At 37.2% G+C, this 13,129-nt stretch overlaps 1 protein-coding gene across 1 annotated transcript in view; it reads left to right on the top strand.

The window, feature by feature from the left end:
- The window catches only part of LOC114025706 (nodal modulator 1), a 50,358-nt gene that overhangs the window by 12,372 nt on the left and 24,857 nt on the right, over nucleotides 1–13,129 (top strand). The window contains exons 8-14 of the mRNA XM_027839175.1: nucleotides 122–259; nucleotides 799–888; nucleotides 1,455–1,560; nucleotides 1,751–1,901; nucleotides 10,899–11,073; nucleotides 11,927–12,068; nucleotides 12,983–13,114. Of these exons, the coding sequence (XP_027694976.1) occupies nucleotides 122–259; nucleotides 799–888; nucleotides 1,455–1,560; nucleotides 1,751–1,901; nucleotides 10,899–11,073; nucleotides 11,927–12,068; nucleotides 12,983–13,114 (934 nt within the window). The remainder of the gene's footprint in view (nucleotides 1–121; nucleotides 260–798; nucleotides 889–1,454; nucleotides 1,561–1,750; nucleotides 1,902–10,898; nucleotides 11,074–11,926; nucleotides 12,069–12,982; nucleotides 13,115–13,129) is intronic.

Raw genomic sequence — 13,129 nt, 5'->3', positions numbered from 1 at the left:
TAGTATAGTAATTATGATGGAGAAGGCAACTACATAAATTTTTTTGTCATTTTACAATGACTTTTAGTGAGTTTTAGGATACAGGAAAGAAATAATTTTTAAAATTTTTTTTCCCCCACAGGATATACTAGGTTGCAATAGTTCTCCAGTGGATGGGTTCCAGTCTCAGGATGAGAAACTGATATTTTTGTGCAGTGTTATCTCAAAAGAAGATGGCTCCTTCTCATTTTTTTCATTACCAAGTGGGAGATATACAGTGGTAAAGGAAGATGAATTTCATTTACCTTTTTTCTTTAGGAACCTGATGTTATGAAACATGATCTGCTAGTTTAGTGTTAAAAACAGATGTTTCAATTCCTGATTTCATATGCCATTCTCTTTTTCTGTTCTTTGTAAATGGAAATGATGTTGTTTGTTAGTGCCTGTTATGTTCATACTAAAAAAAATGGTAAAATGATACCTCTACCTATGTAACTCAATGAAACTCTTTTTCTTGAATTACTTAGGTTGGGCTTTTGGCTACTTAGTAACTAATATATACATTCACACACACATATATAATATATATGCTACTGAATAGCTTATATGCATATGTGTGTACATACATGCATACATCTGCTTCTTTTTACATCTGAAACATTTCTCATGGCAACATTTGTTGCTGTGACATTTTGTTGTGAAGTCTTTTAGTCCTTTCCTCATTTTCAAGTTGATAGGTTGAATGTTTTTGGTGGCCATGACCTTTTAGAAGTAAAATATTGTGCTGAAGCTAAATTAAAAGCTTTGATCTTGTTTCAGGTTCCATTCTACAGAGGGGAAAGGATTACTTTTGATGTTGCTCCTTCTAGGTTAGACTTTACTGTTGAGCATGACAGCTTAAAAATTGAGGTAAGAGTCCCATATTAAACTCAGAATATAAAGCACATGTTTATATTTCATGTCTCGTCTCTGCAGAAATGGAAAAGTTCCAGAAAATAAAAATTTTGATGAGAGGGATTTTGGGGAAAACACAAAACCTTGTTTGGTTGAGCTTTTTTGGAGGACCTCTTGTACAGTTTTTTATTATTAGAAGAATTAGTTATTCTAATGATGATAGCATTTTTTATATATATATATATATGTGTATTATATATAATATATATTATGTATTATATATATGTATGTGTATATAAAGGTGATATATATATATATATATATATATATCACCTTTTCAGGTGTCATCCATTCAAAATTAGAGGTGAATTCTCAGAGGTCCTAAGCTAAAGTGTTATCAGCAATAGCTTATGTGCATGGTGGGGTTCTAGCTTTTGTTAGAAGAAGTTTTTTGTGAGATAGAAAAAACACTTGACAAAATCATTGATATGCAATTTTAGAAGAAGTCTATAGATCAGTGTTCCTTCTGCTTTGGTTGCTTAAATGAATAATGAATTCTCTGTCTCTTCTGCCTGTTCTAGCCTGTTTTCCATGTCATGGGCTTCTCGGTCACTGGCAGGGTTTTGAATGGCCCAGAGGGAGAGGGTGTTTCAGATGCTATTGTCATACTGAATAATCAAATCAAAGGTGAGTGATGAATGTTGGGATTTGACAGTTTCTGTCAAATGAAGAAAACAGTACTTATAAATGAAAAGGGAAGTTATTTCTAACTTGCTGTAAGAAAACATGGAAAAATTTTCATTTTCTTGATTTCTGCAGAATATATATGCTTCTACACATGATTGATTTGCTTCGTTTATTTTTCCTTGTGTTACAGTAAAAACAAAAGGCGATGGCTCTTTTCGCCTGGAGAACATAACCACAGGAACATACACAATTCATGCTCAGAAGGAGCACCTTTACTTTGATCCTATTACAGTCAAAATAGCACCTAATACTCCTCAGCTGGCTGACATCATAGCCACAGGGTAAGGTTTCGATTCACTTTAGTGGAAAATACTAGGGCAAATAGTTTTATATTTAGAGAGTTCTCAATATGGAAATATGAGATTTTGAAGGTGCTTTTTTCCTTAAGTGATCTGCATTGAGAGTTTTGCTTTAGGTAGATGTGGAAGAATTCAGGATGTCTTTCAGTTTTGAACATTAACCTAGTAGTCTTTCTGAAAAAGTAGTCATTTGTTGGATGCTTTAAAAAGTTATTTTGCTGCAAAAGTCAAAATAGGTTTATTTTAAAATCAAATTGAATAACATTTTCTATGGCTTCTTCCTGTGACGTTGAATGTAAATTGGTGCTTCTGTAATTCTAGAACCATTTTATAATCTCTTTAAGTAGCTGTCAAGGATAGAATTATGGTCAATGTTCATTTAACCCTTGTGTTCTTCTGAAGGTTATACTGTTAATTGAGAAACATTATAAGATGTTTTTGAATAATTAGGTTGGGTTTATTGCACTTTGTTCTGCTTTGTCATTAGGCAACTTCATAGTTTCACTATCCCATAATTGAACTTAAATACCAGAGTTATATAAAGGATCTGTGATTTTGTTAGCATGGGGAACTCCTGGTATGGGAACTCACCAACAGAGATTGTACCTTGTCCAGGATCACACGGCTAATAATACATGCTAAAAGCAGGATTTGATCCCAGGTTGCCTAGCACTCTATTGATGATACTGTCTTTTGGACATAAATAATAATTTGAAAAGCAGTCACCCATAAGTGTAAAGAACTCTTTTTTTTTTTTGCTAGGCAGTGGGATTAAGTGACTTGCCCAGGGTCACACAGCTAGTGAGTGTTATGTGTCTGAGGCCAGATTTGAACTCAGGTCCTCCTGAATCCAGGGCCGGTGCTCTATCCACTGTGCCACCTAGCTGCCCCAAGAACTCTTAAAAACATAAAGGTTACCTACTTACAGACTATGTAGTACATACTTACTCTATACCATAAGGATGAATTTTTCAGAAAAGAGTTGCCTATGGTTATTCTAGCTTTCTTCTAGTTTGCTTTATTATTTTTTTGTTTTTATTTTGTTTTATTCTTAAATTTTTGTTTTATTTTGTTTTATTCTTAAATTTCCATTTTTGCCATTCTTTAACTTTAGCTCTGATTGCCTGTGTTGCAATCTGAGAGAGACCGAATCAAAGACCGAAGTTACAGGATGGGGTTGTCTGGAATGAATCTACAGACTCAAGCATTCTTTGAGTCAAGTTGGCAAAGATTTATTGTTACTCAATATAGTAGGCAAGGATTCTTAAGGAACCTGTGAGAGACTGAAGATGGTGCTGGGGTTTTTATGGAAAAGGGCATGGGAAAGGAATGCCAGGGATACTGATTAGGTAATCTAAAGGTCCAGGTATCTTTGGGAGCTGTGGATGGGAAAGAGGAGGGAGTATACCAGACAGGGAAGGAGATGTCAGAGGACCTTGGGAATCTGGCAAGAGGAGGAGTCCCTGGGCCAGCCAGGGACAAAAAACTCCTTGGACCAGACAAGACATTCCTCTCTTCTCTGTCACAAGACAGGAGCTTACTAAGGAATTGGGAGGCTTCCAGAGACATGATCTTGTGGCTGGGAGCAGCCCAGCACTCTCTCACCGAGCTTTGTGTCACCAGGAGAGGAGATAAGTGTTTTGCTGAAGCCCACTCATGAGTAATTGCTAGGGACAGTGTCCTTGGGCTGGGGGAAACTGCCAGGGATAGTGTTTCTGAGGCCAGGGAGAAACTGGGGATCCAAATACAGGCACCCAAGCACCCCATCACCTGCACTGTTAACTTTGAACTTCAGGCATTTCCAATTTCTTTAGCGAAAAGTGTTGGTTTGAAAAACTTCTTGCGTCCACTTCAGGATTTGCCCAATTCCAGGATGCTTTATCTTAATGACAAAATACCATAGAAGCATATCTCCTTATTTTCTTTTGCCTCTGACTTATCTTTATGCCTTTTAGCATGTTATGTTTTGCAATGCTGTGTTTTGTCCCCACTTGATGTGCCTGCTCAAAATTCACTTTTGTAAGATTTTGGGAGATTTGTAAAACTACTAAAAATCAAAATGGAATCTTCTGGAATTCTTCACCAGTGAGTGAGAAAATTAGTGATTACTAATTTGTTTTCTTGTCTTTGACCAAACCTTTTTTTGGTGGGGTAGAGATGGGGGGGAGGTGGGGGGATGAGGTTCTGGATCTGTGATTTCACCTGTTATGAGGAAGTCCTGGTAAAAAATCTCTCTCCACCATTGCAGGTCAGCAACTACTTTGCACTGTATAGTTGTGCCTTCTCAGGGTGCCCCAGGCATTTAACGAACTGGCATTTAAAACCCTTCATGACCTGTCTCCTTTCTACCTTTCCAGTATTATACATTTCTCCCCTCAGTGTACTCTGTGATTCAGCTGAATTGGCCTGCCTGCCTAGAATACTCTCCTTCCTCCTCTTCCCCTCCCAGCTTTCCTGGTTTCCTTCCTTTAGGATTTAGCTCAGATTCCACTTTCTACAGGAAGCTCCCCTTTCACCTCCCCCTCATTGCCACTGCCCCAGTCCACTATCTTCTCTGAGATTACCTTCCATTTATATATCTATCTTATAGGTACCTAGTTATTTGCATGTCAGGGACTATGTTTTTACCTTTCTTTGTACCCCAGCACTTAGCTGGTGCCTGGTGTATCAGAAGCCAGTTTGTTAACTGCCTTTTTGACTTTGAGACTGTTCTTTCCTGATTGGCCTGCTTCCTCTGTGATCACTCCTTTTCAGTGTCCTTTACTAGTTCTAACTTCCCTTAAACAAGGCCCTTTTTTCTTTTTTCTATATACTGCCTCTCCTGGCAATTTCATCTACTTTAATTATTTCATATATCATCTCTTTGTAACTCACTTGCAAATCCATCTCTAGGCCCATTCTCTTCTTAGAGAGCTCCAGTTCTATATTTCCAATATTGACTGGACATATCCTTCTGGATGTTCTTTTGGTGTTTATATTTGGCGTGCACCAAATTGAATGAACCATCTCACTTCTCCACTCTTTTTGGTGTCATTGTTTCTGTTGATGGTAATATTATTCTTGCAGTTACCCAGGGTTCAGTCCCTCATTATCTCCTGAATTCACTTTAGTTTTAGTTCTCTTGGTGACAGCTTCCAGGATCCTCCTCACTTCTTTTCACTGATGCCAAGATAATCTAACGTACACGTCTGAGCACATCACTTTCTTTAAAAACAGAACAACAAAAGATAACTTCAGTGCCTCACCATTGATTAAAATACAGATTACTTTTTTCTTTTCATTCAAGGGTGTTCATAGTCTAGTTCCATCTACCTTTCCTTTTCTGCCAAACTTGGTCAAGGAATTTAGTTCTTACAATTGTAAAATGAGGGGATTGGATTAGATGTTTCCTTCTTGCTCAGAGATGTTTCCCTCTTGTTCAGAATCTATAATTCTGTGAGACCTCTGTTAGAGTCCTGGTTCTATCACTTACTAGCTAATCTTTCTCTCCCTTAGTTTCATTTTGTTCATCTGTAAAATGGGTGGAGTAATACCAGTTGCCACATTATAAGTGGGAGTTTATGGCCGTGTCTGTTGCTAAAGAGTCATTCTTGCAAATAAAATAAATATTAATAGGTTATACATGATATATACAGATTCTGTGAGTGGTGTTCCAACAAACAATAGATTTTGTAAGCAGAGTAAATTCTTAAATTTGCAATTTCAACTTGTCATTCTATGTAGTGCTGTTAACTTTGATTGGAGACCTGAATGTTGTGTTCGAATATTCAGTTATATTCCTTTGTGTTTTCCAGTGTTTGAATATTTCCTATAGGCTACGGTTCTTTGTACATACAGTACTACTAAATTTACTACTTATTAATTACTAAATAATTTTTAGGTATGCGTAATAATGAGTATAGAGTATAAAGCATGTTGGAAATATTTTAAGAAAAATAAATGCAATCTGTCAGCTCTTTTCAGTGTTTTAAATCATTATGATATCTTGGTTCACAATAATAAGCTATGTATTTATTATTATATCTTTTATAGAAAACCTGAAACTTTTAGTATAACCTTATCACAGAAAAATGATTTACTGTTTATTATTATGTTTATTCATTATTATTTAAAAACACAAATAAAATACTATGAAAAATACAGAATAACTTGTGATTTGGAGAATTCTTAAGTATTTTCATTTCTCATTCCCAAATCATGAAGATTACTATGTCAGGGATTTTCAAACATTAGTAATATTTATATTATCTAGCTCACAAAGTGGTTGTGATATTGAAATGAGATTTTATATTTAAATTTTTTTTCAAAACCTTGTTGTGCTATAGAAGATATTATTTCACACTTTATATGTAGATTGGACTTTTAGCCATTACCCAACATTGTCATGGGCTCTCTGCCTGCATTCAGAATCTTAGGTTGCATTTCAAGAGACAAAATGTGTAGGATGCTTATTTCACCATATCTGCTCTTCACCTTATATTCATATCGGGCTACATCTAGAATGTTGTGGTAGTACTGAATGCAACTGAGAAGTTAGGCAATGTCTAGAAAAAGGCAAACGGGGTGGGAGGACAGCCTCAAGATTATGACACATGAGGTCTGGTTGAAAGAAATGGGGATATTTAGTTTGGAGAAGAAAAGACATGGAGATTATCAGTATCATTAAGTATTTGAAGGTGGGACTGGACTTGCACCAAAGGGCAGAGTCAGAACAATGGGTGAAAGTTGAAAACATACAAATTTAGGCCTGAAGAGAAACTTCCTTACAAGTAGAGCTAACCTTTTCCCTGAAGCTTTCCTCAGTTCCACCTAGCTACAAGAGAGAGGGGTGGTATAGGTAAGTTTACTGACTTGGGGCATAGTTTCGGATTGCTTTCCAGAATGGCTATACCAATTCATAGTTCCACCTACAGCGCTTCATTCTTCCTCTCCTATGTACTTTGCACATTTAAATTTGTAATATAGTTACTTTTATGTAGGGTATCTCCTTAACTGTAAATTTATTGAGTTTGGGATGATGTTGTTTTTTATTGTTTGTTGTGTTTATTAAGGTACTGCTTGGTATTGGTGCTATAAATGTCAAACTTAAACAGTCTCTCTCCAGGGACCTTGAGGTACAGTGTGCACAGAAATGTAGATATATGGGGTATTTTGAGGAGGGAAAGAAAACTAACCATGGAGGACTTTGGGATATCTTCATGAAGGTGGTGCCTGCCCTGGTCTTTGTATTCCCAGTGTTTTACATTTTGCTAATAAGCATATGGGGAAGGGACTTAAGTCTGTGAGGTTCTGGCTGGCTTTTTCTGCATATATGGGGTAAAACAAGTCACTTTTTTTTTTTTTGGTGAGGCAGTTGGGGTTACGTGACTTGTCCCGAGTCACGCAGCTAGTAAGTGTTATGTATCTGAGGCTGGATTTGAACTCAGGTCCTCCTGACTGCAGGGCTGGTGCTCTATCTACTGTATCCACTCTGTCCACTCAATCCACCTAAGTCACTTATTATAGTGACTTAAAGTCTGCTGGGCCACCAGGTAGAATTGGGCACTCTCCTGGGGCCCCTGAGGGGATAGAGCACTTGCTTTCCCAATCCAGTAAAATCTTGTGGGTTTTTATAGGATTCTTATCTGGATCAAGCAGGACCAGGCATTGGGGGAAGGGAGCTCAAAGCTCAGATTTGGGGATTGATGCTGATTCATGTTAGTGGGGGATTGGAATCTGGTTTTAGGCTAGTGCTATTGGTCTTATTCTGACAGAGTGACTTGACTTCCCTGGGGTTTCTTCATTTAAGGAATTTGGAGGCTACTGAATTCCTTACAGTGCCGCTGCCCTAGAAATGCTGGAGTAGCCCAGCTGCTACTGGATCCTCAATTGTATTAAGACAGAATTTTCCTGATGACAGCTCCCTTTATTCTGACACAGCTTTTTCCCTCACACAAAACCCCTGTTAGCTTCCTTTGGTCCCAGCTTCCCCACAGGTTTCCCTAGTGAAGCTTCTTCCACCAAGGAAACCTTATTGGCCCCAGCTTTTCTGATGAAGCTCTCTGGCCTGGGACTGGTAAAAAGCCCAACCCATGTGGGCTCTGCATCTCGCAGACTTGGGTGCCCAAGACCATGCATGTTGTTATGTCTTGATGACTGACTGGCCAGACATGTTTCCCGATGGGAGATGAGGGGACCGACACAGGTCACAGAGTCGCTAAGTGCCATTGTATCCTTGCTGTATTAGGGCAAAGTAAATTTCCTCCTTCATTAAATGTTCAGTGACTCACAAATGCCTCATTTTGTCCCAACATCGAATTTGAACTAAGAGGGTCATGGCTTTAGAGCTGCTCCTACAATACCAAGGTTGCTCAGTTTTTTCCTTGTTACCTTGTAAATAAATCATGGGATGTAGTTTTTTGGCATATCTGTCTCTCTTTGGATACTTGTATATGTTATTGATGATTAATGATTATGTGTAAGAGTGTGTAAGACTTTCAACCCATAACTATCAGCTGTACAGTACTTTATTATGCCTTAAACTTGATGCTGTATGGTAAATGTTTCTCTTCATCTCCTCTCCACCCCCAATTCCCAAAAGCTAAGTATTACTGGTTGTTATGCTTTCCGTATAATATACTAATGCATCTGGGTACGCATAGGCTGTCATTTATTGAGCATCTACTATGTACAAAGTCCTTTGCTAGGTGATCTGAGAGTTGCCAAGCTAAATAAGACATACTTTTCCTTGAGGTGTTCACAAACTTAGCTGTAAAGAGAGACAAAAGAGAAGTCTTTTGGGACTTTGGAGAGTGATAGGACAACTTCTGATGTGATTTTTTTAGAGTGGGTGGTATTTGGGTTGGCCTTAAAGGGTGAGCATGATTTCAGTAGACAGAGATAATGGTGAACTAGTGTTCCAGTAGTGGGGAAAAGAATGAAAAAGATTGTAATGGTTGAAAAGTACAGGACATATTTGGGGAAAGACAAGTGTCCCAAATTGGCTAGAATATAGCATATATGAAAGAGAAATAGTAAATAAGATCAGAAAGGTAGGTTGTATCCAGATTGTAGAGGGCCTTGAATGCCGTATTAAGAAGTTTGAGTTTTATTAAGTGTAGGAAAAGTGTTTGAGTGGGATAGTGGTATCAAATTAGAATTTCTTTGTCTTCAAATATATTATATTGAGTTATAATGCAGATGGATTCTTGTACTTTCTTCCCCAGCATACATAGATAAATTATCTCTAATATCTTAGAGAGCTATAGTATTGAAGCATTATTGATGAACAAGTAACTGCTTCTCGGTCCCTAGAAAGTAGAGTTTGTTTTATTTTATTACTAGTTCTCCTATATTATCAAGAGTATCTGCTGCTTGCTGTTATCATCACTACTTGATTAATTGCTGACCCTACTGATCTCTACCATCCTAATCCCTCATTTTCCTTTCTTTTCTCTTGCCCATTGCTTCTCCTTACTTCATAACTTTTAAAAAAAAAAGTCTAATCTTTTATAGAAATCTTGCTAATTAGAGTATTTCTTTCCTTCCACAAGAAGAATTGACCAGTCACAGATTGTGGGACTTTTAACACTTCTTGGCTGTGTTTATTGGAGGGTACCTACGGGCTGCTGCTTCTCTATCAGATACTTTTTGGGGGTAGGAATGAATGGAGTTAGAATTAATACTGTGTTTCCTCTCTGAAGGCTGGTGTCCAAATAAATAAATTTTGACTATACCCTGCAGTCCTTTTCCTTTGCCAAAAGTTGGTGCTGATAGACAAGTTTAGGATAAACCCCCAGGTTTTAAGTTAAAGTTTGTGAAAAGCCCTTGACTTCCTTTGAACAAATAAACTACTTAGGTTGCTACTATTTCGTTTGAAGTTTTGATTTGTTGATAGAATTATTAATACTGAAGCTGCCTTTAAATTAAATCTAAGTGTTATGTTATTTTAAAGCTGTGGGTTTCCTCAGAAAGGGATGGATTTTTACTATGGATTAGAGAAATGCAAATCAAAACAACTCTGAGGTACTACATCACACATATCAGATTGGCCAACATGACAAAACAGGAAAATGATAAATGTTGGAGAAGATGTGGGAAAATTGGAACACTAATGCATTGTTGGTGGAGTTGTGAAATGATCCAACCATTTTGGAGAGCAATTTGGAACTATGCCCAAAGGGCTATAAAAATGTTACATACCCTTTGACCCAGCAATAGCACTTCCAGGGCTGTATCTCAGAGAGATCATATAAATGGGAAAAGGACCCACATGTACAAAAATATTTATAGCAACTCTTTTTGTGGTGACAGAGAATTGGAAATTGAGAGGATGCCTGTCAATTGGGAAATGGCTGAACAAGTTGTGGTATATGAATGTTATGGAATACTTTTGAGCTATAAGAAATGATGAACAGGCTGACTTCAGAAAAACCTGGAAAGACTTGTATGGTCTGACGCTAAGTGAATTGAACAGAACCAGGAGAATGTTGTTCACAATAACAGCCACGTTGTGCGATGACTAATATTGATAAACTTAACCCTTCTCAGCAATACAAGGATCTAAGACCTCTCCAAATGCCTCGTGATGGAAAATGCTATCCACAAAGAAGAAAGAACTATGGAATTTGAATGCACATCAAAGCATACTATTTGCTATTTTTTTTTCCTTCTGTTGTTTTGTTTCCTCTTTCTGGTGGTTCCTCCTATTGGTTCTAATTCTTACTTACAACATCACTATTGTGAAAATATGTTTAATAGAAATGTGTATGTATAGCCTATATCAGATTACATGCCTTCTAGGGGAGGGAGGTGGGGAGGGAGGGGGAGAAAAATTTAAAACGCAAAAGCTTATGGAAGTGATTGTTGATAATTCAAAATAAATTAAAAAAAAAGAAAGGGCTGGATTTTGCGATTTGATATGATCACCTCTTCTCCCCCCCCCCCCCCCCCTTTTGTATATTTGAGTGTATGTTTTTTTTTTTTTTTTTTTTTTTGCAGATTCAGTGTCTGTGGTTACATATCTATAACTCGATTTCCTGATACAATCAAGCAGATCAATAAATACAAAATTGTGATGACATCTCAGGGCAGGGAAAAATCTTTGATCACAGCAGAGACTGACTCACGTGGAGAATTTTGTTTTAAAGCAAAATCAGGGAACTATAAAGTCCAGGTAAGATGAGAGAATTTTAGTCTTACTTAAAAAGAATAGAGGAAACTTTCAGTTTTTGTTAAGTACCAGTTAAGACTAAATTCTCGATGAGATCCTAGTTTCGGGAAGCCCTCTTATAAACTTTGTAAATGCCTTTTTCCAGCTTCTCAAAGGTGACTTTCTGCATTTTTATTTCTAGTACAGCAAAGGTTCATCATGCTTTAATGTAGATTCTGATATACTCTTAAATGCTTTCTGAATTGACAACCAGTACACAAAGCATTATGTTTTTGACTCCATATATTGTGGATTTCTAGCTTTTATTATCAGGCCATTTCTCTCAAAGCTGGAACCATTAACAATCTATAGGACAGCATAATGAAAAATAGACGTTGATTCTTTAAATAAGAGTAGCAATTATGTAATCTTTTTTATATGAGTTAAAAATGGCTAAACATGGCCTTTTTTTTTCTTTTGGTGCTTATTTTAAGAAGTACTCAAAAAGAAAAGGACAATAGAAATAGAAATAGTACAAAAAGGATCCAGGCATATGATGTTAAAATTCCCTGGGTTGCATTTAGTGCTCGTGGCCTATGACTAAGGACCATTTTGCGAGTAGAGACATGAAGTTTAATGTTTTTCAGGTCAGTAGGATGAGTTGTGATAATGAACATGCTTCTGTCATTTAAGCTGGTACTCATTTAAGACCATAGATGAATATAGGTTGTTTGTGAACATGATTGTGAGTGTTAAATCAGGTTTCTTGGAATGAATATTTGTCACTTAAAAATCTATGTTATACTGGGCACAAACAAATGTACTTTGCGACAGACCAAATTGCGATTTTATAATGTTGTTCTGTGTATTTATGTAGGTGGTTGTGCCTGAGGCAGAAACCAGAGCAGGACTTTCTTTGAAACCCAAAATGTTTCCTGTTGTTGTTACCAACAGGCCAGTGATGGATGTGACCTTTTACCAGTTTTTGGCCTCAGTTTCAGGGAAAGTCTCTTGTTTGGGTAAGTTGTGAATTGAGAGCACAAACAGATAATTATGAAAAAGCAAAAGGGGCATGCTAGTGAAATTTTCTTCATATGGGGAAGTATTATACTGGTCAGCCAAGTATAATAATAGTGTTCTTAGCAGCATCTTAATTAATACAAGACAGTGGGGCCCTAGCCCCCAGATGCTGAAATTTAAAAGTCACTATTAGGCATATTCTACTATCTCAGAAACAACTTGGCTTAACACTTAGTTAACAAGTTAGTTAAAATAGGAAGATATCAAATGGCAAGTGCTTCCTCTCTCATGCTGCTGTTACCAAGTGGAGGATCTACCTTGTGCTTCCCACCCCTGAATTTAGCTTAGTTCATTTTGAGGGTGTGGTTTATGAAACTTGACTTAGGATCAGATTGTCAAGCTGGCTATGGAAAATACTAGTTGTGTCTCTGGTTCCTAGAGAGGGTTTTATGATGTCCTATTTTTCTCAATATGTACTGAATAAAGGCTAGCAGCAAGCCATTTAGAATAATTTTCCAAGGCATTTGTTCTCATCACCTTTGGCTCCCAGGGCATGTTGAGGATATTGGCTCTGTCTTAATTCTTCAGAGAAATTGTCTAATTTGTGACAGAGCAAGGGTTTTGGCTTCCTTTGGAATCTCATTGTCTCACTCTCATAGCCTTCACTAAAGTGCTATTTACTAGTATTTTGGTTCTAGTAACTTGTTTGCTCAGTGATGGATGTGCTAAAGAAACTCATACTAATTTCTTTTGAAGAATTAAATTGTCATAAATAATAGAGTAGAACTTTGAGAAGAGAAATAAGTGCTTTGGGTTTTTAAGCTTTAGCCTTTTGGGGCTTTCTGCTATACTTGACTTCCTTTTTTTTTCTTTGTTTCTTGTGTGTGTGTGTGTGTGTGTGTGTATGTGTTAGATACCTGTGGTGACTTGCTGGTGACTTTACAATCCATAAGCCGTCAGGGGGAGAAGCGTAGTCTACAATTATCTGGCAAGGTCAACTCCATGACTTTCACTTTTGATAATGTGCTTCCCGGCCGATACAAAAGTAAGATGCATTTGA

Source organism: Vombatus ursinus, unplaced genomic scaffold (genome assembly GCF_900497805.2).
Source record: "Vombatus ursinus unplaced genomic scaffold, bare-nosed wombat genome assembly UNPS02014832.1, whole genome shotgun sequence".
Taxonomy (NCBI): Eukaryota; Metazoa; Chordata; class Mammalia; order Diprotodontia; family Vombatidae; genus Vombatus; species Vombatus ursinus.
The sequence above is the reverse complement of the archived record's forward strand: the minus strand, read 5'-3'. Positions and strand labels throughout refer to the sequence as shown.